The following is a 25,328-nucleotide window of genomic DNA, read 5'->3' as shown; positions in this document are numbered from 1 at the left end:
GTCTTAAATTTATAAAATTAGAAGCCCTTTTTAAGGAGCTGAAGGACAACCAGCTTTCCTCCGATGCACTTTTTGCGTGGATTTTTCCGTGGAGGAGTAGCCAGATTTCATGGCATTACTTAAAAAACGATCAGAAATTAAATTAAAATAACAAGTTTTTACAACTGAAAGTAAGAAGCAACATTAAAACTTAAAATGAACAGAAATTATTAAGTATATGAGGGGTTATTCTTCCACAATACCTCGCTCTTTGCGGTAAAGTTTCAATTCTGTCCTAATCCTTTGAGAACGACTCCTGAAAGACTACGTTCGCTTAACTAAAATAATAAGAAGCTTTTTTTTAAGTACTAAACAACTTTGGCGTAAAGAGCGAGGTGTTGTGGAAGAGTAACACCCTCATATACGTAATAATTTTTGTTCGTTTTAAGTTTTAATGCTGTTCCTTACTTTCAGTTGAAAAAACTTGTTTTTTTTAATTTCATTATCAGTACGATCAAGGGTGCCAGCAGAAAATTTTCAGGGGGGAGCAACCGCCGAAATATCAGTGGTGGTTTGGTGACAGGGAATATACTTCAGGAATTTTTTTCGTAGGAATAAGTTTATTTTAAATACTTTTAGGAAAAACTCTCAAATAAAAAGAGCGATTAAATTGTATGCAAAATGAAACAAAATAACGACAAATTTTAAACGACAAGGATTCCTATTAAAGGGATCAATTTCTTTAATCAATAATATATTTCGTTATTATGCATTTAATTTTAAAAAAAAAGTCAAATTCAAACCAAAATTACAGAAACATTTATTGCTTCCGTAGATTATAACAGATGTAGACTTGTCTTTATGCAATTTTCTATGCCTTCATTCATTTCACGATTCATTATTTCAGAGAACCTTACCATAGATTTTTCAAGCTCCAGTTTTCAGAATGCGGAATTGAGTAATTTTTTTTCAGAAGAGACATCGTTGATGCATGTCTATTTGTTTCATTTTTTCCCAGGCTGATTGTATCAAACTGAAGGTCCAAGGTAATTAGGGGGGAGTTCATTCGAAATGTTACATTTCCATATCTATCAGCACATAGGTGGAAAAGGCAGGTCATTATCACCCCGCCAGGAGACTTCTTGGGGATGCCAAATTCTACTAGGAACTTCGTTTTAAGCAATTTTAAACGGTGTTATTTTTTCTGTTTATGAGGTACTTTAATGTATATAAAGAAATACGTGTAATGTATTTGTCGATATGAAAATCCTATTATAGAGGTTGTGATGGTTTCAGTTATATAGAAGATGAAAAGTCTCAGAGAATTTCCATCCATACAAACAATAATACTTTTCATCCAACCAAAAATCCTTAGGAGTAACATTAGCAAGGGCTTTTTACCAAAGCTACTATTCACCGTTAATTTGGAGTATGTTCAAATTTCATCCCAAATTAATATTGTAAATTTAAACGTAGTACGGTACTAATCAACGTACAATTATTATTTGCACATTAAAAAAAAAAACAAGGATTTAAAGGACCGGTACCTCAAATTATATCTTGGTTAGGCCTGGGTATAATTTGGAAAACTACAGAAATAAGATAAAAAAGGACTTTTTCAAATGAAAGTAAGGAACAGATTTGAAAGCTATTGGGACATATTATTCTTTATATCAAGGGAGCTGTCTCCTCCTTAGCTCCTTACTCTTTACTGTGAAATTTGGCTCTTTTCAAATTTTTAAAGAAAATATGTAATTGAAAAGATAAGATATTTCAAAGCACTAAAAAACTTTTGTTTACTGGGCAGTGTTGAGAAGAGGCAGTCCCCCAAGAGAGTAATTTATGTTTGTTTTAAGTTTTAAACTTACTCCTTACTTTAGTTGGAAAACTCTTTCTATTCGTTTAATTACATTTCATGAAACTGTAAAGTTTTATGAACACAATACTCTTGGTAACGCAGCAAAAGACGATCAATATTTCAAGGATCTCTATTTGGAGTTTGATGGGTAATCAATCAGTTCGTGGTAACGAACTGTAAGGAGCGACCCAGCTCAATACTAATTGAAACTTTAAAAAACGGAATTTTGATGCCAATAGATATATTAAAAGAATTGGTTTATTATGCTGATTTCAAATATATAAGTTTTGTTAAATTTATCTTACCCATCAAGAGCTACGAGCCTGAGAAAATTTGTCTAGTTCTCGAAAAAAGGGGGAAAGACCTCCTCCAAGCTTTACAACTTTAATGAAAATCACACCTTCGGATTTAACGTATCAAAGAACCCTGCTTCGGGGGGGGGGGGGTGAATATCACACCATTTGATATAACGTATCAGAGGACGCTGCATTAGAGGGGAACCCTGCTTTCAAGCTCAAATTTACAAGCCCAAAAAATTCGGAGGGCAGCTAGGCTCCCTCCCACACTACTTTTTTCCCAAAATTGTCTGATCAAAATTTTGAGAAAGCTTTTTTCTTCAGCATAATTGAAAGGCCCAATAACTATGTCTTTAGAGATAAAGTGACCCCTTAAATCCCCTGGGGGAAGGTTTTTTAAGTTATGAAATTTACCCATTGTTTCATTTGGTAACTCTTCAGGTCTGTCTGTGATAATGACCCAAATAAAATCAAAATCCATTTTGTTATACTTAAACATCTTTCCACTGTTCCAGAAAGTGAAAAGCAATTTTTTTAAACACTTCTGTTGCAGAAATAATTCATTTCTTGCGGTACGCTGAGAAGACTGCTATTCCTACCCGTCAAGTGAGATTGGGTTGTGAGGTTCCCATCTGGGCACAAATTCCTAGTCTGGCTACGGCATACAATCATGCCAAGTTCTGGCAACGTTTATGGACGTCCCTATCAAGGTATCGTTAATGCTCTTTGACTGAAAACTAAACGCAAATTTTCAAAGTGCTTATCAAAACACTAGCTGATCATAGTGCTAATCATTGACAATAACTCAAAGACAATCAAAAACGAATGTAGAAGTTAATCAAGAAGAGAAAGAGAGAAATGTAAACAGGAAAAACAGCTCTTTGAAATTGAGTGGAACTCGTAGTTCAGGGCAAAATTTTTCCCGCTCAACCAAGAGCTAGAATGTAAATTTGAGCAATAATTATACCCCTATTTACAGTGCACTTCAAACGATACAAACTTAGTTATGTCAGTCTCAAAATTTGATATTTGTTACAAAAACTAAAAAAGAAATATTCGAGAGGTGCTGATCAAATATATGGCTAGTTTGTTGATCCAACATGTATCCCTGTTATACCAGATGATATTTAATCGGGGTTTGATGCTCAATATATTCTGTGTTTGTCTAATAACATTTGTGTCTGATACTAAGTCTATGAATAAATTTCTGATCTCGCATATCTCTGAGACATTTCGTGAAGGGTGCGGTATCCAGGATTGTTGGAAACATCTGTACACCTTTGTAGTGGTTAGCCATAGAAATAGCTGATTCAAATTAAAATTAGTTCTGTACCACACTATGTACCACATCATAGTACTCCAGTAGTGGCGCACTATGTTTCTTGCACAGTGTTTGTGAAGTATTTGTTTTCTTTTGTTTTTAGTGTTGTATATGTGCTTTCTTTTATTATTAAATTCGTTTTTTCTTTTCATACTCCATCTTTGTAATTTTGTTTACTTTGTAATGAAAATTATTCATTCGCTCGTTCATACCCAAAAGAAGATAATTTTCTAAAAATCTTGCATTATGTTTTATTTCGATTGATAGATGTATTACATGACCTTGTAAATAAAGATATAGTTTTTGTTAAAAATAGAGGACAGTAGAGACCACTTGACCACAAATGACTACTAAACTTCAGATATCGAAACCATTATGCAACTTCTTTGCCTTTGTAATGATTTTTCTTTATATATCCGATGCAATAAGCGTGATTTTGCCAGGAAACTCAGCTATGGCGACAAAGTGAAAGACATTGCGAGTCCCCGAAATGGAATGGTAGTCCACACGGTTGATGAGGATTTTGTATATTATATTACTAGATTTTGTATTTTGTATTATAAGAACTGAGTGGGTTGGCACAATTCAAATGGACGCTGATTTGATGTTTTTTAATTCTACGTGCTTGTTGAAAGTCTAATTTCTGTGACCTGCTTTGTAGACTCAAGAGGTGTGCAGCTAAAGTATAAGACAAAGAATGACCTTGATCGTTCATAGAGACAGTCGAAATTATGTAACATATTAATACAAAAGCAGCCCTTATAGAGATAACGGAGAAACTTATTTGAGCCCTATCTATAATAACCTTATTAATTCAGATTTTTCTCTTTTGCATTGAAACATTTTCAAAACCTAATAAAATGTAAAATGATACTAGACCTGGTAAGCGATAAGCTTTCAAGAAGACACTAAATAGAAGAACTCAGATTTATTCTCTTGAATTGGCATTGAACATCGGATTTTTGATCAGCTACCCCTTCAAGGTTGTATGGTGAGGGTTTTTTTTTTTTTTGGTGAATGTTTTTTATGGTTTGTTTTCACATTTATAGTTTTGCACTGAGCACGGTTGATCAGAGGTCTTGGCTGAAATATGTGCATTATATTTTCACCGACTAGAAATATCTATAAGAGACTGCAAGGAAAATGATTTATTTCACTTTTCAACAGAGAAAGAAGAGCTTGCGAACGTGCCAGCGAATAAATAATGGAATCGAACGACCTTGAAATTTCGATCGTATACACATTCTAATTCTTTTTCAGTATTCGATAGTAGTAAAAAATAGCCAAAAGAGTTGTTTTTGCCTTTTGCATGTCGAAGCCTTCATGGAATCTGGACTGTTTGTCTCAATGGTCAATCTCTTGGAAGATTAGCTTTTCAAAAAGCTTACCAGTAAAGGAGAAAACGGAGATTGGTCGGTACGATTTACGAACCTATGGGTTTTTACCCGTCTTTCAGACACAGGTAACAAGACTTTTCGAAAATAAAATTGGAACATATTGCCTAGCAGTAAAAGCTTGAAATAATAGTGACAAATATTTTTTAAGAACTGGGGTGGCGGACAGGAGATGCTTAGTTTTACCCCTTTGGATTGTAGGGCTTTACCATGTTTCATTAGACAAATTTGGGTTCGGCAAGCTGAAGAAAATATTTCTGGTGGTCAAGTTTCCACTTGTAGTGGAGTAGAACATGTTTAATAGTGGCTTCAACTGGAGAAAAATCATAGGAAAAAAGCGAGGAAAAATATTTTTTCCAGGCAGCGGCATCCATCGGGTTCCTCTTAAAGAGATGCTGGGGGCCCTTTCTTAGCTCATGTAAGCTAGTAAGGATTTTTATTTCAAGGATGGGCTAGTTAGTATCGACTGACTACAATCGAAAGAATATCAAATTTGAATAAAAATTACCCTTTATTGTTAAAACTTGAACCAAACTTAGCTTTATGGATCCTATCCTTTTGCACACCCAAAATAAAAACAATAAATATGCTCTCCATAATATGTAGCCAATTCATGCCGATGATTGTTCCTTTTAGCAGGAAATTGGTATATTCCAGCAAAACAGTAAAAATCAGTAAAAATTGCATATAACTATTGGGTAAAATTCTAGTTAATTGACTTTTTGCTATCTCAGAAAGGGTTTAGGTTAGGAAAATGAAACTTTCAGGGATGAATCTACAGACTAAAGTATGTCCTGGGAAGGTATTTTGAAGCAGCTACCTCCACCCCTTCTCCCTCTAGAGGGCCCTTACCTTTGATGACCTTTGAAAATATGTGTGTTATAAAGTGAAACCTTGCAAAATAGATTTTCTGCCTAATTGAAGTACAACAAAATTGTTTTTCTGCCTAATTGAAGTACAACAAAATTGTTTCAGCTTCATAAATTTGCTCAATTCTATTTTATAAGGTTTTAAAGATATGCAAATACATTTCCTAAATTAAAAAAAACAAACAACCATGATATGGCTCAAAATTCTACTCAAAAAACAGGAGTTGCATTTTCAGAACTAAAGGCAGAGAGAGGGCAGCTGGTAACTGAAAATTAAGGTAAAATGTTGTTTTGTCAAATTTTCAATAGGTATAAACCCATCATGTAGGCAAATTTCAGGGCCCTCCAGAGGGAGAAGGAGTAGAGATGGGCACTTTAAAATACCTTCCCAGGACATACTTTAGCCTGTAGACCCATCCCTGAAAGTTCCATTTTCCTAACCTAAACACTTTCCAAGATAGCAACAAGTCAATTAACTAGAATTTTACCAAACTATTGCCACAAGTTCCATTTTCCTGTATAATTTAATGTATAATTTACTAAATTTAGCATTGTTATCTTGTAGAACACATCCAGAGAACTTGCATCCATAGAAAATAGAACAGAAAAGTAACAATACTGACGAGCTTTTCTGTTCTTTTTTGTTTTCAAAACTCTTAAAATTACAAAGCCCGATTTAGGTTTTTTCTCAGGAGGAGGCAAACAAAGACTTTGCCACCCCTGCCTCGCCGTCAATGCTGTAAATACCACAATTTTTCCTATAAAGATTATAATTAAAGCTCGTTTTGCCGTCCCCTGAGTGTGCCGTCCGGGGCACTGGCCCACTTTAGCATCTCTCAGATTTAGACATGGTTAAACTGATCCTTAGGAAATGAACAAATGGGAAAAAAAGAAACTACACATTGTTTTTTCCAAAGTTGCTGTGGGAGAAGGAAAATAAAAAGTGGCTGTTAATTTTTCTAATGCATGTTAGAGCAGAAAAAAAATATTATCCTGCTCCTTTTTATTCCCAGCTTCCGAAAGACAAATAGTCTTGACAAGCTTTTCATGATTCTGAACGAATGAGAAAGTCAAATATCGGTAAAAGGCCTTCAAAATTATCGTCAAGGACTGTATTTCCGCCTTGCATTTAGGGGAGGGGGTCCGGGAGCTTTGCCTTTACACCTAATAACTCTTTTTGCGCGTATTCAGGGTAAAATCTGCCATTTTTTTTATAAAAAAAGTAGAGGTTAGAGCCTATTTGCAAGAAAGAGGAACAGAAAATGAAATGGTTTACAAAACTGAAAACTAAGTTGAGATAATGATAGTTTGGGGGTATTACAAGCATCAAATTTCATCAGAATTGCACCTGATTTCGGCAGAAAGGACATCACAGAAAAATTACTTTTAGGCACTGGTCTACCCTGTCGGTCAAGCCGTATGGCAGAATTGATTTATTTGAATCGACAAAAGACTGTGGGTGTGTTCCAGGGACTTACTGCAGTAGCCGAATGGTTACTATTTCCGTTCCTAGCGGGAAAATGGTTACTGCCAAACCCGCTGGGAACGAGAATCGTTACTACCGGCAGTAACCGCAGTAAGTGATTTTCTTACAGTGCGCAAAAGAATGGTTAGCGCAGTAAGTACATAATTCATCTTCTTCAACAAAAATATTATTCAACAAAAAATAAATATGGACAAGAATGGAGTAATGGAATATCAAGTTATTTGCTTGGAAGAAGGTGGGACGGTGATTTTGCAAAAGATAGAGGTATCTGAGCCAGGTTAGTAAATCACCATATTTTGCGATCAACATTAAAGGACACCCTGAGTAGTAGGCTATCTTTTAGCAAGTAGGTTAAATCAGTGAAAAACTTATTATTTAATTTAAAGATTTCCATGTTTTCTGGCATATCCAGGCATAATTGTTACCTTAAATTGCCATTTTGAATCATTCTAAGGATTGACTTCTTCCAGGTAACATTGTGAGGCTCCATTAAATTGCCACATGGGAGCATTCTAAGCATTGACTCCTTTTGGGCTCTGTAAACAGGCCTAGGTGAAGTATTACAGATAAGTTGAGGGTTTATGGGCTGCCAAATCATTATTCTGAGACTGTCTTTAATCCTATTGAAGAAGTAGGCTAGGGTAGACTATTCAGAGTCTATTCCAAAGGATGGTAATTTTATCCAGTAAAATTCTAGTTGATGGACTTCTTGCTATCACTGAAAGGGGTTAGGTTAGGAAAATGAAACTTTCAGGGATGGGTCTACAGGCTAGTGTATGTCCTGGGAAGGTATTTCAAAGTACACATCTCTATTCATTCTTGCTCTAGAGGGCCCTGACCTTTGACAATCTTCAAAAATAGGCTATGTCTTATAAAAGTGAAATCTTACAAAATAGATCTTCTGCTGAAATGAAGCATAACAAAATTGTTCTCAGCTTCACAACTGTGCTCAATCCCAATTTATAAAGCTTTAAAGATATGCCAATACATTTCCTAAATTTTGAAAAAAAAACATTGATATGGCTCAGAATTCTACTCAAATAACAGGAAAAAGCAAATAGTACCTGAAAATAAAGGTAAAATGTTGTTTTGTCAAAATTTCAATAGGTATAGACCTGTCATGGAGTCAAATTTCAGGGCTCTCTAGAGGGAGAAGAAGTGGAGATGGGAACTTTAAAATACCTTCCCAGGATATATTTTAGACCCATTGCTGAAAGTTTCATTTTCCTAACCTAACTTCTTTCTGAGATAGCAAGAAGTAACTCAACTAGAATTTTACCTTTTATCTGTCTGGTAAAAAACATCCTTCAAATTTTAAATATGCTCTAATTCTACAGGAGCAAAAAAAAAATGCTTTTAAAAATTGCCATCAAGAGATTAAATATCAGCTAAATTGCCTGAGTAAAGCAAACCTAGGGAGCCAAAAAACTTGAAATATGCTTAACTGTTTCTTCAACAGTTACAAATGATCTGACAAAGAGTTAAGTACAGAATTTAAGCCAGAAAGGCCTTTATGCTTTTTCTATTCTCACCAGAATGAAACACAAATCCAATGTTGACTTGCACAAAAAACTCCAGGTAAGTTGTAATAATTTGTCCTTTAGCCTGATGTAGCTGCTATTTGTTGCTATGAGTGCATTGTTTATAATGGGAGCTTAAAGTTGTCATGACAAGCTGCATGGTTGTGTGTACAACCCCTTAGGCAATTCTCTCTTCTTTATATGCTTATTGTTATTTAAAAGTGATCAAGCTTCACAGTAATCTCTTTCATGACTTACAGTTTAAAATTTGTTAATGTTTCATTGATAGCAGGAGGGCTAGAAAGATGGACATTAGAACAAGCTATGAATTTGGAAATTGACATAAGAGGAATACTATTTTCTGATTTATACAAGCAGGCTGCACCTGCTGAGAGTCAGCAGACTATGGAAGAAACAACCCAAGAGAAAGTTGCAAAGAAGTTTTGATCTGGGAAAGATATTGGTAAGTTAGTTATAGTTTCAGATCATAGCTGCAGAGAAGAGAAGATTGATACCAGATGCACATTTTTTTTTTGTCCTGTTCACATTAGCTTGGAAAACCATTAGTCACATTAGCTGGGAAATGAGCAACAGACAAAATTTCATTTTGTCTGTTGCTGATTTCTTGTCAATATTACTGAGGGGTCATAGATAAGCACTTGAGTCCTCATTGATAAATAATATGTGCTTATATATATATATATAGCTTGTTGCTACTTATTTTTCTCTGGGAATACAATGTTTGATGTGGCATAAACCAAAGGAAGGACCTGTAGGCCTAGAGAAAATATGCTAAAAAACTGATTTTTTATAATTGCACAGTAGTTATAGCTTACACAATTTTACTCTACTTTACCCCCAACCCTCCTAATATAGAAATATATAGCTGAAGTATGCTAATATATAGCTGAAATATGCTAAAAAACTGATTTTTCATTATTGCACAATAATTATAGCTTGCACAATTTTACATGCAGTCCTGCTCTACTTTACCCCCAACCCTCCTAATATAAAAATATATTGCTGAAGTTACATGTTTCCCATTGATTCTGCCAATCTATCCCTCAACCTTTAACTCCCTGTTAATTGAAGCAACTGTGACAAAGCAAGAATTGGGGAAAAGGTAACAGGTGACAGAATACATTGGAACTACATAATTTTGGCTGTATATTTCCACATAAGGCAGGTTGGAGGTAAATTATAGTATAGAGATGCATGCTTTTCCCTTTGGTATGTAGGCTAAGTAGAAGGTCACTTGTACCTGATGCTGTCCCTGATGTTTTTAGTTGGATGGGAAACATCCAAAGAAAGTTTCCTCTGAAAAGGAAATGTGAGATTGCCCAAAAGTGAGATTGAATTTGTCAAAGCTTGGAGGTTTGCCCCTTCAGTCTGTTTAAAGGAAAATGGATTCATAATTGAAGCTTTGTTCATTTCAATCTTAAGGGTGACCTATATTTGTGACAATTCATTAAATGGTTGTAAAGGGATACTTTTGTTTATTCATTTGTTTTTTAACAGTTTTTTTTAATCTTTAAATTGATATCCATTTCTTACAAATTTTTATTGATACCAGAGGTCCATTTGCAAGTTTTCACCTACTTTGTAATCCCTGGTCTCACAATAACATTTAAATTTACTGAAGCTAGGAAACATAGAACTCCATCTATTTAAAGAAAATCAATGGATATAAGTAGGTTTTATTCTATTTAAGCCCTAGGGCCATGGCAATTAAAAATAAAGAAGATTAACTTTAAAATACTTGACATTAAGTAAGCATAATAGTCACAAAGAAAAACTAATCACAAAATTACATTTCTGTGTTCAGTTGCCAACCTGAGAAACTGTCATAAATTTTTTAATCTGGCAGAACATTCACCACCATCACATTCACAAGCTATCTCTCATGACCCACACTCTTGTCCATACATCCACATTTCAGGGAAATGGAAGGACCTTCACACTGGTATTCTTCATTTCTACTTATATTTAATGGGTTTGAAAGAAAGTTTCTATGGCTAAGTCAGTAGGCCAGTAAAGGACCTGGTGGTCCTTTAGCCAGGTAGTGCAATAGGAAGCTAGGGACCAGCCAGCCTATGTTCTTGCATGCCCTTCCTCCTTACTGTCCCTAGATTTCCATCTGTATTCATTTAAAGTTGGGCCAATTCTAACTGAGGTTAGTCATATCACCAACCCCTATCCAAAACCAAAAAAACTGGCAATGCCAGGAATTACACCTGTACCCCTTGGACAAAGCATTCCAACCCAGAGCGCCTACAACTTAGCAAGGAACACAAATTTGACCAAAGAACAATAATTATTTGAAAAAAAATAGAATATTGAAAAAAAAACTTGCTATAGTTGTCCCACTACTATCCTGTAAATGCTATAGGCCCATTTTATTTAGACAAATCAATTTAAGGCAGGTATCAACAAAACTCCATCAGGGATTGTATTTGATTAAGATACAATCAAGCTATGTGAATGCTTAGCTTTGTGATATTCTAGTCTTGAAATAATAAAAAAAGAGAAAATTTATATGTTCTATTTATTTTTCACCAGCTCATTTGAGCAAAATCATTTGTGACAGCCAAATGCCCATGGTTGGCTTAAAACCTCTCTAAATGCTCTGAAACAGAAGGAATTGAAAAAAATATACTAATCAGCATTAAACTATCCCTTAAATTTTAACAAGTGTATTTAATTTGAAAATCACGCTACTGCTAGTCAGCTTACTGTGCCGTTCCCACTGGCTCTACTGTAGTTAAAAATTGGCAGTTACCGTACAGTAACTGCAGTTACTGAAAAACCATCAGCTGGAATACACCCTGTGTGAGCATCATCATTCACTTTTTAGCACAAAAGTTGGCTAGTCTCTTGGTTAGACCTAGTTTCTCCTTTTGTATCTCCATGCTCACAACCCATTGTTAAACTTTTAGCCTAAACATTGTCTTGCTAATTATAATACCTATTTGAGTGGGATTCATAGCAGGACTTACAAACAGTTAGATTTTAAGACCAAAATGGGCCTCCAGTCCATCTGACCACCCTGTATCTCCACTACCAGTTCTTTTATTTATCAGAAAGGTAGCCACTATCAGTTTAGCCTTTCCACATTCCTAAAGGAAACACCATAGGCCTACAATTTTGGAACATAAATTTATGTTCATTTTTCTTGTTTTGCTTGTAATTTTGACAGTCAATCCCCAGACACCCCGCTTTAATTGTCTGGCTCTATGCAAGACTAACCAAAAAGTGATGAAATACTTACTTTGCAATGGGCATTACATCATATTTCCTTGTTTTTTCTTATCTTTGCCTGTTTTGAATCAGTTTTTGGTAAAATTCTAGTTGAGTGACTTCTTGCTATCTCAGAAAAAGATTAGGTTAGGAAAATGAAACTTTCAGGGATGGATCTACAGGCTAAAGTATATCCCAGGAAGCTATTTTGGAGTACCCACCTCCACTCCTTCTCCCTCTAGAGAGCCCTGAAATTTGCCTACATAACAGGTCTATACCTATCAAAATTTTGACAAAACAACATTTTACCTTAATTTTCAGTTACTGGTTGCCTTTTCTCTGCCTTTAGATCTGAAAATGTAATTCCTGTTATTTGAGTAGAATTCTGAGCCATATCTATGTTTTTTTTGTTTTTTTTTGAAATATAAGAAATGTATTTGCATATCTTTAAAACCTTATAAATTGGGATTGAGCAAAGTTGTGAAGCTGAAAACAATTTTGTTGTACTTAATTCAAGCAGAAGATCTATTTTGCAAGGTTTCACTTTTATAACAGACATATTTTTGAAGGTCATCAAAGGTCAGGGCCCTCTCAAGGGAGAAGGAGTGGAGGTAGGTACTTCAAAATACCTTCTTGGGATATACTTTAGCCTGCAGACCAAGCCCTGAAAGTGTCATTTTCTTAACCTAACCCCTTTCTGAGATAGCAAGAAGTCAATCAACTAGAATTTTACCTCAGTTTTTCACTAATTATCATGTTAGTAGCCAAGTTTGTATACCTCAGGGTTAGGCTATATAAGATTTTTGGGAAGGGGATGTAGGATATGTAACCAAATACTTAAATAAAGTGGGTAAAGTTTATATTAACAGACTATTCTCATTGCTAAGAAAAAAACTTACCTTTACAGTCAGAATTACATCCTGAATCCAAATTTAACATGCATTTGCATTGGAAATGAACTTTACCCTCACCCTTATATATACAAAATTCAGGGTATATACTTACATGTTAGGTGAAGTGATAAAGTTTAAACTTACCTCTACAGTTTGAATTGCATCCTGAATCTAAATTTAACATTCATTAGTACCAGAAATGAAATTTTCCCCCACCTCCCTAATGTGGGAATACATACCCTAAATTGGTATATATATATTTGGTAGGGGTAAAGTTTGTTTCCCACACACATGAATGTTAAATTTGGATTCAGGATGCAATTCTGACTACAGAGGTAAGTTTATTTCTTAGCTACCTGAATAGTGTGTTAATATTAATCTTACTCAATAAAACCATAAAAACTGACATAAAAATAACAATCCAAATGTATCTTTTTGTTATAGCATGTCTCCTTCTGGATAGCTGCTATCCTGAAACTTCACTGATGTTTACTTGAACTATATCATTCATAAATCCATAGACCCTGATAATGTTTTAAAGTAGTTTCCAGAATTTTATAGTGTTTCCTTCTGGAGAGGGAGAATGTTTAACTGATACCCATAATACTCCTTTTTTTGAAGTACATTTACGCAAAAATTGTCAATCCTTATGATCAGAGGTTGGAAAATGCACTTGTGAAACCTAATTAGGTAAATATATACAAGATTCCATAGCTGCCTTTGGCAAGGTGAACATAGCCTGCTGCTTAATTCCTTTTATATGCTCTTTCTGATATAATAATTGATTTGCATACAAATCCACCTCTATCACTCAATGGTCCTATAGATAGCTCAAAGAATAAAAACAAAACAAAAAAAACTTTAAAATTATGAGATTCTTACTATGTTTGGCTTAAATTTGACTTGATAACACCATCATAAAGTGCCATTTTACAGCAAAAAAAGTGCACACTGTTTTTTTTTCATAAAATAAATACAAAAATTAAAACAAAGCTTTTTTCCATTGAAAAGATTCCAAACAAGGTTTTTTCAGAATTGAGACTTGAGCAAGAAACTAAGAGGGCAAGAATCGTCCCCTCTCTCATTTGTTGCCAATCCAGTACATCAAGGATATTTCTACTAATTAGATTATGACATTTTCTTCCCCTGGACATAACCTTAATGCTCTTTTTTTATTGTAGTTTTTCCTTCAGAAGAGGTATGTACTTGCCATTACTTGTTTTCTTTCTTTTGTGTTTAAAGGGTATTTGGATTAGAATGAACTCATCTACTTTAGACCATGTTATAGTTGAGCATCAAGTTGTCATGGATAGTAATGGATTTGTGTCCTTTATAGATTAAAAGTGATCATTTTGTATTGTCTTGTATGTTTTAGTGTGAGTACTATATTTATTATTATTATTATCATTATTATTATTATTGTTATTATTATTATTATTATTATTCTATTGTTAGAAAAGACAAATTTAATGAATTTATATGTTCAAGGAGGCACGCTCGTGCCTCTTTAAAGAGGCGAACCACGACAATGTTAAGCGATCTTCGGTTCCAGTGGTCGCAGAGGGATGGGGAGGGATGCATTTCGTAGCCCGAGCTCCAACTAAGAAACCTGCCAAATTTCATCCCCCTCCGACTTTTTCTTCATGGGGAAAATCTGGCCGAAAGTTTCGACCCCCCAACCCCACCCCCCCTTTAACGTTGTCCGATCGGGCTGAAATACACAAGTTAAGGTCCCCTAGGGCCCAGGAGCTTATCCGCGAAATTTCAGCTCGATCCGATAACTCCTTCCCTGTTTTCCAGAAACCACGCATAGCCACTTAATGTTCATGTTCTCCTTTTGTTTTTTTTTCGCCACGCCTACAGGTCACAGCCGACATCAAATCTGGGTGTACGAAGACTCATTCGACGCGGAATTTTCCGGGTAATTTTCCTGGAAAGTTTCGTCGGAAAATCTTAACCCCCCCTATTTTCTAGCTTAGAAAAACCCATTTCCCCATAAGAGCCTATGTTCGGCACGGCGAGAATGACTGCAAGCATCATAAAAATCCAGCTCCATTCCAGAAATTAAATTATGTAATTGGAAATTCTCCTTGATTGAAAATGTTTTCCAAACTGAACGCAGACGCCATCTAGCATATCAGAAATGAACTTCCTAAACGCCATCTGTCATTTTTTGAGAGAAAATTCACAATTTATCTGGATAGAATTGTATCAGCTGAACTTGGGCCAAGTTAGGAAAGAGAGATCTTCTACAGCAGAAGATTAGATTTCCGAAGCTAAGTACCAGACTAGGGTATCTATCATAATTAATCTTTCTCTTGCCTCACCTATCTCGATTGAATTGTATCAGCTGAACTTGGGCCAAGTTAGGAAAGAGTGATCTTCTACAGCAGAAGATTAGATTTCCGAAGCTAAGTACCAGACTAGGCTATCTGTCATAATTAATCTTTCTCTTGCCTCACCAGGTCTTCTCTACAATGCCAAGCAAAGCTCGGCAACTAAAGCAGAAAAAGAAAATTAAGTATAATGAGAAAAAACAAGAAATTAGCGAGATAAAAAGGGAATACTACCAGGAAAATAAGGACCGAATCAAGGAGTATGTAAAGAGCCGCTTTCAAACAAATGAGATGGCAAAGGAGCGTAACCGAACAAAAGCTCGCATGCGTAAGTCTCAAAAATTGGCATCAGATGAATGTTTAAATAGTAGAAGAAAAACACAAACAGAAGGTAAGTAATCTTTTATTCCGTTGAAATCGGGATGAAAATTTAAATAAAAAAATAATAAATAATAAAATTCAAAATTAAATTAACTTAAATAATTTTTCCAAGAAAGGTTTTCAGACTCTTCCACTTCCCAGTCACTGCACGGAATGCTTTCGAATCCACGCAGCACAACATTGCTTGAACTTTCAGCTCAGTGATTTCATCTGTGTTCAAAGCTCCAAGTAGCGATTGATCTTCCAGAAGTATATAGAAGGTAAAAAAAAGACATCAAAAACAAGACAAATTGCTTGTACACGATTTTCAAGTGCTAAAAAAAAATATAGTATGCTAAAAATTGTAATACAGGCATGTCCCCTTGTACTGCGTGCAGCACGTGCGATATCCATTCCCAATCTCGGATGTAAAAACAATATACAGAACGATATTTTTTAGCAGTACGTTCGTCACTATATTTATGTACATTTCCTTCGTAACCACACTCAGAACTTCAAATGTATATATATCAAAATGTAAAATGTTTTGCTTAGGTCAAAATAATTAGTGCACGTATACTCTTTTTGTTTGGCACAGAAGAAAAGGCTATAACCTGTAAACCATTTGCCACTGGCCAGATTTTTTGCGTGCTTTTTGTTCCTTTGAACAATTTAAAGCGTCATTGCGATCGCAAAATACCAATTGTACAAGAGACAGTAATAACCCTAAAAGCATACCCAGGTTTTCCGCTTTGGAGATAGTGAAATCAACTCGAGCAAATCATAACTTTCTGTGAGTAACGAAGCACCAATGTTAGTAACCTCCACCTTCCACTCCGTAGAAGTCTTCAAAACTGCAAGAAAAATTTTAAAAGTAATAATATGAAACAAACACCTGTACAAAAACAACCTGTACAAAAGAGTCTTTAAAAGCGGGGGGGTTCCTCTCCTAATTCCTGTACGAGGAGTACAGGAATTATTAAATTACATCCACCCTGGATTGTAGAAAAACGTACAGAAATAATATGAAAAAAACTTCGTTTTCTTAAAGAGTTAAAGAGGCTACGTCCCAAAGTCGAACCTTAAAACGTACAGGAATTAGGAGAGGCAGTTGGGGGGCTGCCGCCCCCCCAAACCCCCCGCTTTTAAAGGCTTTTGTACAGGTTTTTTGTTGTGGGGGGCTGCCGCCCCCCTAACCCCCCGCTCTTGGCTTCGGAAAGGCCCTCTTTTAATTAACAAAAAATTTACATGAATGAATAATGGAATAACTTCGAAAAATGTTAAACACAAGAGGACAGGAGAACCATTGTGCCGAAACTAGTAATTAGTAACAATGAAGTTGACAACTCCATTTACATTTTAACATAATTATTGAAACTGTTTCCCAGACACAAAGCACACAAGCTAAGAGCTGGGGGTGGGGGTAGGGTAGCAAACAAAAACCTGTTTTGTATTCTTTGTTAATTAAAAGAGGGCCTTTCCGAAGCCAAGAGCGGGGGGATAGGGGAGCGGCAGCCCCCCACAACAAAAAACCTGTACAAAAGAGTCCTTAAAAGCGGTGGGTTTGGGGGTTGGCAGCCCCCCAACTGCCTCTCCTAATTCCTGTACGTTTTAAGGTTCGACTTTGGGACGCAGCCTCTTTAACTCTTAAAGAAAACGAAGTTTTTTTCATATTATTGTTCAATAACATTCATGATAGCCTAAATTTGAATGTGGTTCCATAAATATTAACACATTATTAAATGTGACCCAGGGGAGGAGGTTTTTGCAAATGCTTTTGGCGTTGCCCTAACAAAAGGTTGAGTTTTAAATTTATCCTCCACCCCTGATGATGCATAAGCAAAATTATACAACTTATCAATACAAGATAAAACAGAACACAGGTCAACATGATCAAAAATACACTTATCAGACACACAGATTCCCAAAATACAGTTTATTCCAAGATGTTATGTCTGAGAGGGTATGAAAAACAATAAAGACAGCAAAAAATTGCCGTCAAAATGACATATATGAGCAATAAAGTTCAGAGACATTATTTGTTGGTAAAAAACGATTATTTCCAGGGTACTTTCAAGAGAACAAGAATTTGATGATATTTTTGGGAATGAATGGTTGTTCCTCATTTAATCAAATCCTGGGAAACTGAAAATGACATTGGGATCAAAAAAATTCTCTTATCTGGTACCTCATTTCCACCCTAAGCAAGGTCTAAAAGGGTAAAAACACTATTTTTGGTGATGGTGATTTAACCTGAACAATATTTTACTGAGATTTTATCCTCATGAAACCAAATTTAAACTGATGATGCCTCTCTTTTATTCTGAACCCAACTTTGTTGATAGTCCCCTGTTCGCAAATACTCCCTTTTCCCAAATCTATATTCAGTGCACAGTGACTGCTACCTTTACTTCAAACTCCACACAAATATAGATTGTGTCATCTAGTGTTGTCTGAAAAGCAGGCTACAGATTAAGACTAATGTATTGATCCATGATACATTAAGGATTCGGTCGGCCGTAGGTGATCTATTGAACTACGCGACATAAATCACTTTTTTCCACTGCCTAGGAGTCTTAGGAAATTCGGCACCATTATACCTAACTCTTCGAATATAGCGTTTAAAATCAAGCTTTGTTCGTTGTTTAATATCGAGAACATTACCCCTTAAGGGGCGACCGCAAGCTATCCATATTTTAGCCACAATTTAGCCCGATTTTTTATAGTTTTGAGCTCTGGGTCATTCTTCCAAAATTGAACTTTTTGTCTGGGCTTGAAAGCAACATAGGGGAACAGCTACCTCTTCAGACCTCTTTAAGCACAATACAATGCGGCTATAATAAATATTAAGCTGAATTCTAGCTTGTGAGGACCCAACGCTTGTACACAACAGATTAAAAGGGACTTTAATCGCTGATAGAAGGCTAACAAGCGTAGAAAAATAAAGAGGCCAGTCAGCTTTGTTCCATTCTCTTTTAGAAATCCACTTTCTAGAATTAGGACGAAGGTTCTTCTCAGCAGTAGCATTAAGGGTAACAGTGAGATATAGGGGGAGATGGTCATAATCACGTTCATCCTGATCAGCGTGGACTTTGCCACAGATGAGATCAGAAGAAACGATACTATAGTCAATGTCCAAAAGTGAGCCACTACTAGGGATATAGGAATGGGAGGAATCTTTCTTCAAAATTTTGTAACTATTCGGTAGTGAATGTAAAAGAAGCTCAGTACGCACTGATGAAGAATTAATAATACAGTTCATATCACCGATTAATAACCAGTCCAGTCGATTACTCTCAATGCCATTCAGAAGACTTTTTATTAATGTTCAAGACTTTGTAAATTTTGTTAAACTTCGGAGGGATTTCTGGTCGCAGGGGAGATAAACATTAATGAGGACAAGGTTGGCAAGATGAATAGTAATATAACAATCACTCTTGTGTTGACATAAAGGGGGTGGTGAAAATAGAGTCTTTTTTATTAAACATGCTGGGACGCCTGATGGTCTGCCAGAGGTTTTGCGTGCACTTTTAGATATTACTAAGAGTTCGTTACTTCTCCGTAGGGAGTTTAAGCTTACTAAAGGTACGAGATGTTCCTGGAGGAATAAAACATCAAAATTTGCTCATGTAAAGAAACGTCTTTATCTTTTGTACTGTTAATATTGAACGAGCATATGGGGAAGTTAGTCATAGCACTCATTTTCTTGTAAAAGATGACCGTTTCGACAGCAGTTCACGAAGAATTCCGCATTTCAATGAAAATGACACATGATTGCCTTGACAGTTTGCACACTTTGGTGTAGCCTGGCACGGAGAATCAGGCGAGGATTCATGTTGCCCTGCGCAACGGAAGCAGCGTTTTCTTTATCACAATTTGATTTGGTGATTGGCAAATATAACAGCATTTGGGTGGGCGTTGGAATTCGTAAACTCGATATATCTCGTACCCAATCTTTATACCAAGTCGAAGTGCATTAGCGACCGCAACATCGTTTTCAAAAAACACTCTAACAGCCAACGAATTGCCTATTCGTTTCGTATGAGTAATATTACTGCAATCAATTAGCATCCCCTCATCAAAATTGGTCGTATCATTACAGACGGAACGGCACTGCAAAAGTCCCTTGGAGCAATCTTGTCAATTGGTCCCACCAGCTAATCGCCAGAGGGGTTGATGCTATGAATGCATTCATGACCTGGAATGAGTCTATTATCTCGCGACGCTTGGCAGGATCATTTACTTATGATGGGACTTTTGAAATAACAACGGTCGTCTGATCATGATTCAATGACTGAGGGCCAGGGCTACTAAGAGGGGGAGGATTTGAGATTATACGACGAAATTTTCCCACGAATTTGCTTAAGTTCCGAATCAATGCTTACAAGCTTTGAGGCGAAGCTAGAATAAGCCACAGCAGGAATAACAGGAACCTTGGTAGGTAAAATGATCACGTATGTATGCAAAGACAAATTTTTGGTATCGCATATCCGGAAGATTTTCATCATGTCCTTAATGTGACGGTAATTAGCTTGATCGCCTTGGCGTCTTTGCACACCTTCACCCTCGTAAACACGAAACCAAAGTTCTATTTTAGCCCCCATAATAGACTTCTCATCGAAAAAACCAACAGCATGGTTAGCAATAACTTCGTCACTTACTCCTTCTTTTAGATTAGATTGCACGAAATTCAACACCGACGAATATACATATTCCGTCATAATAGTATAGCCAACAAATATGGACAATAAGCCAAAATCAAATCAGTTTATTATTAACCATGCTGTCAAACAGCTAACATCCAATTAAGTTAGTTTCAAAATAATCTTTACAAAGTAACTGAATTCGTTATTTTCAGTAAATATTCTGCAACGAAACTATAATCACTTGCCAGCTAATGTATGGTTTAAATCCAAAAATAAAAGATTTAACATCATAAACTCTGAATCAATGCTCAAATGAATATGTCCAATTTAAAAATGGATTGATTCTTATTTCCAGGGATCATCCTTCAGAAAAGACAAAACTGAGTCAATACAATTATTTGGGACAAAAGAGGGTGTGGCTCATTATGTACTTCTTTTAATCCTCTGTGTAAATGCTTCGACGTCTTGACTTCAGCATTATAATTTATAAAAAAAAAATCGAATGTTTTAATGAGCTTATGGTTATGCCGGGCTACTCAAAGTTGTCCTCCATTTCTTAGACAATAAATGCATAAGAAAAAATGATTTTTCCTTTTCAGATACATTATCATCAAAGATGTCCGATCAGGAGCTGCGGTCTATGGTCTTAGCATTTCGTGTGTCGGAACTTACTATGCTATTAAGTTTTGGGGGTAAAAGTAGTGCCGGAAGAAAACAGGATTTGCAGCAAAGAGCCCTTGATGTAATAAAGATGAAAAATCCTGCAATTAATGCTAAAATAAAAGAAATTTATAAAGCACGAAACCTCGAAACTTCGGCATTAGGAGGACAAAACACATATAGTAAAACTCAATCGCATGGTGGTCAATCTGCAGCCAGTGAATTTCTAACTCAGACTGACGTAAAACTAAAAAAGCTTCCCTTTTATGATGTCCTGGCTGAACTGATCAAACCAAGTGGTCTTGTTCCATCTTCTGTCGATCGTTTTCAAGAAGGGCTGGTTCAATTCAGTCTCACACCACAACAAGCTACTGAAATTGTTTCAAGTCGAGATTTAAGAAAAAGCGATTCTTATCCTGTCCAAATACAAATTCGATTTGCATTATTTGAAACTACAAGTGAACAAGATGACTGTTTTCCCAGCAATACTGGTGTAAAAGTGAATGGAAAAGCAGTTCAACTTCCTAACCCAATTCCAACTAATAAGTCTGGTGTTGAGCCAAAGCGACCACCAAGGCCTGTTGATATTTCACCATACTGCAATTTATCTCCCATTGGATCTAATTCTATTACTGTTTCTTGGACTCCGGAAATGTATAAAAATTACGTTGTAGCTGCTTATGTTGTAAGAAAATTAAGTTCGCAAGATCTTTTGCAAAGAATGCATAAAAAAGGCCCATGGCCTATAGACTATACAAAGGGTCTGATAAAGGATAAATTAAAGGTAACTTTCAGACTTTTCTTTTCACTGACTAATGTATTCCTTTGCTATACTATTTTAGCTTGAGCTCGAAATTTGTCTCAGTATGAAAGTAAATCTTTTTTGCCGAAGCAACGGTTGAACTAAGACTGGAAGTCTAAAAAAAAGTGCTTATTTGTACATTGTTTTTTTTTTTTTATTCTGGGGTGGGACCTTCAAGTACAGGATCCTTCGCTCTTTTTTGATTGAGCTCTTGAAAGCCAGTGAAGTGATGTTTCAGTGGAATTTTGAGTCCTTATTCATTTGCTCTTTTTATTAATTTAGGTAAGCACAACGTATTATTATTAAGTTTCACAACTTAAAGTTAGACTCTTGTCCCATCTATATCCGTAGGAGCTTTTACAAACGAAAAAAAGTTTCATTTTTGGTAGCTAGTTATTTAAAGCGTATCTTATTGACCAATATAAAATCGACGTCGCATGAATGCTTTCGCTTGACAAAATTTACTCTCTTCTCAATTAAATATAGCACTATTATACAGTAATATAAATATTACAGTAACACTACCAATAACTTCACTGGAATGCAAATATCGACAAAAAAACAGTTAGGGGCAATAAACCGTAATCTCCCCCCCCCCCGAAAAAAATTGTGTGAAGAAACACTAATGTTCGCTTTTGTTTCTTCATTTAATACTCGGTCAATGTAGGTGATCCTTTTAATACGTCTAAAATATTTAGGTTCAAATACGGATTCCCAATAAACCGGATTACACAATAATCCAATAAGCGACGTCGATCCTTCAATATAAAAAATGAAACAGTGGTGTCTTAACCATTTTCAAACAAACTTTCATAACCTTATATTTTTATTATGTATACGAGGGGGTTTGTACCCTCGTTAATACCTTGCTCTTTACACTAAATCGTAAGTTTTGTCCCAACTCTTTATGAATGACCCCTGAATCAGAAAGGCCGTAGAATAAATAGTTGAAATTACTAAAAATACTTTAGCATAAAGAGCAAGATATTTATCTCCTCCTAAATACCTCGCTCTTTATGCTAAAGTATTTTTAGAACCCCTCATATGCGTAATAATCTCTGTTCGTTTTAAGTTTCAATGCTACTTCTACCTTTCATTTGAAAAAACGTTTTCATGTTTATTTTTCATTGTTTTCTTATAGTAATGCTAGAGAATCCTGCGCCCTTGTCATTGAATTTTTCTTCCCCCATGACAGATTCCTCCGAGGAAAGATCCTCCAACATAGCCCCCTCTCCTCAGCCCTACCCCCAAACAAAATAAAATCCCCCTGAAAACGTTTGTACACTTCCCAATAACCATTACTATATGTAAACACTGGTCAAAGTTTATAACTTGCAGCCCCTCCCCCATGGATTGTGGGGGAGCAAGTCATCCCCAAAGACATAGTTATTATGGTTTTCGACTATGATGAACAAAATGGCTATCTCAAAATTTTGATCCGTTGACTTTGGGAAAAAATGAGCGTGGGAGGGGGGCTAGATGCCCTCCAATTTTTTTGGTCACTTGAAATGGGCACTAGAACTTTTCATTTCCGTTAGAATGAGCCCTCTTGCGACATTCTAGGACCACTTGGTAGATACGATGACCCCTGGGGAAAAGAAAAAAAACAAACAAACAAATAACACGCACCCGTGATTTGTCTTCTGGCAAAAATACAAAATTCCACATTTTTGTAGATAGGAGCTTAAAATTTCTACAGTAGGGTTCTCTGATACGCTGAATCTGATGGTGTCATTTTCGTTAAGATCCTGCGACGTTTAGGGGGTGTTTCCCCCAATTTTCCTAAATAAGGCAAATTTTCTCAGGCTCGTAACTTTTGATAAGTAAGACTAAACTTGATGAAACTTATATATTTAAAATCAGCATTACAATGCGATTCTTTTGATGTAGCTATTGATATCAAAGTTCAATTTTTTAGAGTTTTTGTTACTATTGAGCCGGGTCGCTCCTTACTACAGTTCGTTACCACGAACTGTTTGATTCCATGAGCAACCAATTCGAAAAAGTTTGGTGGAAGTTGGTCTGCGACAATGACACAAAATGAAGAGTAAATGAAAGGCGTAAAAAGGAAAACTGGCTAGTCATTTCTCTTCCGAATCACAAAAAAACAGCTTTGTTCTATTTTTATTAATTCGCCAATAACAGCAGTGTTGGGGATTCCTTACTTGATAAAGGCACACGAACTAGGTTTTGTATCAAGCAAAAAGTAGAGACAAACAGAAAAACTGGGGAACTTATTCTCGACGTTGCAGTGACCCGGGTGAGGTAGAGCATTGACTCTTGGATACCAGTGAACAAATCTTTTTTTTGAGTGAACAAACCTTTTTTTGGCCCTTGGTCACGCTAAAAACACTCTACCGCGTCAGAACAATATTTCCCGAAATACATTCTTTACAAAATTGTTGAAGAGTCCAATTAATTTACACATACGTCTGACATAACATACGTAGCCTCAGGAGCAGGAGCTATAGAATATGCAAACTACACATTATTATATAAGTTTTTATAGTCTTTATAGGGTAAAGGCAAGCGAGCTTGATATTCGCTGTATGATTGGATCAAAACTGTCAGGTACCGTTCCTTGGACCAAGAGGACCTGACGTTTTGTTTGAGATGAAGGGAGAATAGAGGGGTTGTAAGAATAGACTCAAATTTTATTTTCTCTGATTATTTTGAGTCTAAGGGCCTTAAATTAAATTAAAGTACTATTTTGAGAATACAGGCGCCTTAAGAAAGGCCAAAAACTTTTCCCGAGTGGTTTGAAACTAATATCCGTAACGTCATGAGGTAAGGAAAATGTAATGTACACAAAATTAGGCTAGGACACGGCCCCGACAACGAGCTGAGAAAATGGTCTCAATTTATTTTTGATTGGCTTAGAACTTGTAGCTGGAAGACCTCTGGTCGATGTGACTTCAACATACAAAAAAAGAAATAAGAAAAATTAACCAATATTGGTTTACCTTAAAATGTGTCTGAAAAGCGGCCAAAAACCATTGTGTTTTGAATGGAATGAAACTTAAAAGTGTAAGTCATTGCGCGAAGAGAACCCCAACGTTCGAAAAAAGTTAGTTGGGAAGCTCGGGTCTCCAAAGATGGGGCTAAAAAACTGTCAAAAACATTTTCCCCTGATTGGCTTGAAACTTATATCCTTAACTGTTTGGGCCAAGGAGGTCCAAATGCACAAAATACAATGTAGCTTTGTCCGAAAATTGGGGCCGAAAAAGTGCAAAATAAATTTTGTCTGAACAGCTTGAAACTTGCTTCTGCAAGTTCATGGCCAAGGAGACCCTAATATACAAAAAAAAAACAGGATGGGAGTGTGGGATTCCCTAAAATGAATAAGATTCTTTTCCCATCGTCTTGAAAGTTATATCCGTAGACTATTTTTCAATGGATTCAACTAAATCATCAATAATCAACCACAAGTTTGGTTCAATAATATTAATCACGCCAAGTCCTTTACGGATTTTATGTCTGGTGCAATAGTCTTTATTTTATCATAGGATTCTTACCACAACATTTTATTACTATTTGAATTATTTTGTTAAAAGTGTCGTTTTGCTAGACATTGATGGTCCGCAAAGAAAAGATCTGAATGAAGTTTTAAATTGATACACATTGCTCATCTCGCTGTCAAAATACAAATAACTTAACCTCAATCTGTCGAA

At 35.9% G+C, this 25,328-nt stretch overlaps 1 protein-coding gene across 8 annotated transcripts in view; it reads left to right on the top strand.

Moving 5' to 3' along the window:
• Positions 1-7,372: 7,372 nt before the first annotated feature.
• The window catches only part of LOC136033836 (E3 SUMO-protein ligase PIAS2-like), a 31,942-nt gene continuing 13,986 nt past the window's right edge, over positions 7,373-25,328 (top strand). For 2 of the 8 annotated variants that reach the window (XM_065714775.1, XM_065714777.1), the window contains exons 1-3: positions 11,491-11,600; positions 15,319-15,580; positions 20,795-21,639. In XM_065714775.1, the coding sequence (XP_065570847.1) occupies positions 15,331-15,580; positions 20,795-21,639 (1,095 nt within the window). In that variant the 5' untranslated portion in view covers positions 11,491-11,600; positions 15,319-15,330. Of the gene's footprint in view, positions 7,481-11,461; positions 11,601-11,697; positions 11,808-15,318; positions 15,581-20,794; positions 21,640-25,328 lie in introns of those variants that run through there. The other 6 variants (XM_065714776.1, XM_065714778.1, XM_065714780.1 and 3 more) reach the window with 6 other exon arrangements.

The sequence above is a fragment of the Artemia franciscana genome, chromosome 12, assembly GCF_032884065.1.
Source record: "Artemia franciscana chromosome 12, ASM3288406v1, whole genome shotgun sequence".
NCBI lineage: Eukaryota > Metazoa > Arthropoda > Branchiopoda > Anostraca > Artemiidae > Artemia > Artemia franciscana.
The sequence above is the reverse complement of the archived record's forward strand: the minus strand, read 5'-3'. Positions and strand labels throughout refer to the sequence as shown.